This window comes from Apis dorsata, unplaced genomic scaffold (genome assembly GCF_000469605.1).
Source record: "Apis dorsata unplaced genomic scaffold, Apis dorsata 1.3 scaffold_83, whole genome shotgun sequence".
NCBI classification, from domain to species: Eukaryota; Metazoa; Arthropoda; class Insecta; order Hymenoptera; family Apidae; genus Apis; species Apis dorsata.
In genome coordinates, this window is record NW_006263381.1 from 331294 (window position 1) to 333274 (window position 1981).

Here is a 1981-nt window from a genome sequence, read left to right on the forward strand (position 1 = left end):
CCTCGTGAGAAAGGTCTTACTCACGACACTGTTCAGAATTCTTCAAAAGTCTGCCAAAAGATATTCAGATTTATCGTCGTATGCGGATTTATAATTCATTTGGATGGATCTATAATTCTATATATTGAATATATATTGAATTAAAAATTGTTGAACATCCTAATATTTTTTTTAATGAATAAAATTTATTTGTGTATAGAGAAATTATAAAATTTCTAATTAACAAATATATAATTGATCAGTAATTTATATAAGATATAACTACAAGTATATAAATTGGAATAAATTTAATAAAAGTTGATATTAAAAAAATTTGATTTCAATTTATTATTTCATATGAAAAAATTATTCAATAATGAAAAGGAAAAATTCCAATTTTTATAAGAAATATTAATTGAATTAAAAAATTAAATTCATAATTTTTTATAATATCAATTGATCTGAAATATATAATAATTATTAAAAGTAAAAATACTCCAGAAATTACTGAAATTGCATAATAAATTATCTCGTCTGGAAACTTTTTTCTTATGTGTTTCGAATTAAAAGAAAAAGAAAAAGAAAGGAATAAAATATAGAATACACGTATTTTCGAAGAGTCGACAAGTAAAAGAAAAAAGAAATGTTAATGGTTGAGGAAAAAAAGGAATGTTTTTTAATTTAAACAAAATGTAAAACCTTCGCCTCCTCGTCTGACAGACGACCTGAAGTTTAATTGAGAATTAAATTTACATACGGTCTTGGTGGACTTTTCGAGGTCGTGGATGGAAAGATTATATCTCTGCGCTTTCTCGTTCCTTCGTTTATTCTTCGTCTACCTGGGAAGGGAGGGAAATGTACTTACAGGATTGGATTAAAAGATGAAACAATATTCGAGGAATAATTTTTTATCTCGCCGGATGAATTTTCCCTTTTTCTTTTCACTCCCCTCCCCCTTTTCTCTTAATCTCTCCCTTCTTCCACACCGTTAAAATCCGTTCCACACCATAATCCGATCTAATGAATAGATTTAATTGAACCTTCTCTTAGAAGAATTCTTAATTCGTTTCATCGGGGTCTGTTTCTCCTCTCGTTAGCCTCTATCGATAAGACTTCGGGCAAAAAAGGGGATGGCTTCGAATTCGTCCAAGATAAAGGCAAATTCGACTTTAATTCGTCGAGAAATACTTGGCATTCGATTAAAAAATATCTCAATTCCTCGCCAAAAAGAACATCTTGTGGATAAGAATTCTATTTTAAACTCTCCAATTTATTTACAATTATGGTAAGAAAGTCGCTTCCCTAGATTCTAAAATTAGAAAATTGATTTCTTTGAAGCGTATTATATTTATACGAGATGCAACTTTCTACGATTCTCATTATGGACTACGATCCATCAACGAGATGTTGTTGACACTTTGCCACGCGCAGATATTAATTTAATAATTATTGCACGCGAATGACTCGATAACTCGACGTATCGAATCGTTATGAACGTTGCTTTAATTTCTGTGCGCATCGAGAGATAAGGAAAGCGGATGGTTTAACGGATGTTAGAAATGGCGACTTACCGGTCGGGCTCGGCGTGAGCGATTTCATCGCCACCTTCACGTGGATGTCGTACCGCTCGAAAAGTCTCAATTTCCGCCCTTTGCTTTTCTGCAACGTGTGGATAGCCGAGGTCACCGCTTTCGTGTACTCCCTCACCTCGAAGGACTTGTGAGGAACCATCATGCCCACCTGTTACACGCAACAGTTCGAATTAGCGCGGCAAACGGGATCGAAATTTTTTCGTATTCTACTCGCGTTGTTGTATCATTTTCAATGTATCGAATAGAACTCGAATAATTTATTATCCGAAATTATTATTAAACATATATTCGAGCATTTTTCAATAGCGAGTAAATGGAATTTTTTAATTGAATTCGAGTAATTCAAGAAATTGAAATTGTCGAATAATTTTTATAAAATAAGAGAAAAAGATATGGGAAGTTTATGTAAT

At 32.3% G+C, this 1981-nt stretch overlaps 1 protein-coding gene across 4 annotated transcripts in view; it reads right to left on the reverse strand.

The window, feature by feature from the left end:
- Window positions 1-1981, reverse strand: part of LOC102671696 (glutamate receptor ionotropic, NMDA 2B) — a 279360-nt gene that overhangs the window by 143011 nt on the left and 134368 nt on the right. For all 4 annotated transcript variants that reach the window (XM_031508324.1, XM_006611175.2, XM_031508323.1 and 1 more), the window contains exon 3: window positions 1551-1719. In XM_031508324.1, coding sequence (XP_031364184.1) covers window positions 1551-1719 — 169 coding nt within the window. The remainder of the gene's footprint in view (window positions 1-1550; window positions 1720-1981) is intronic.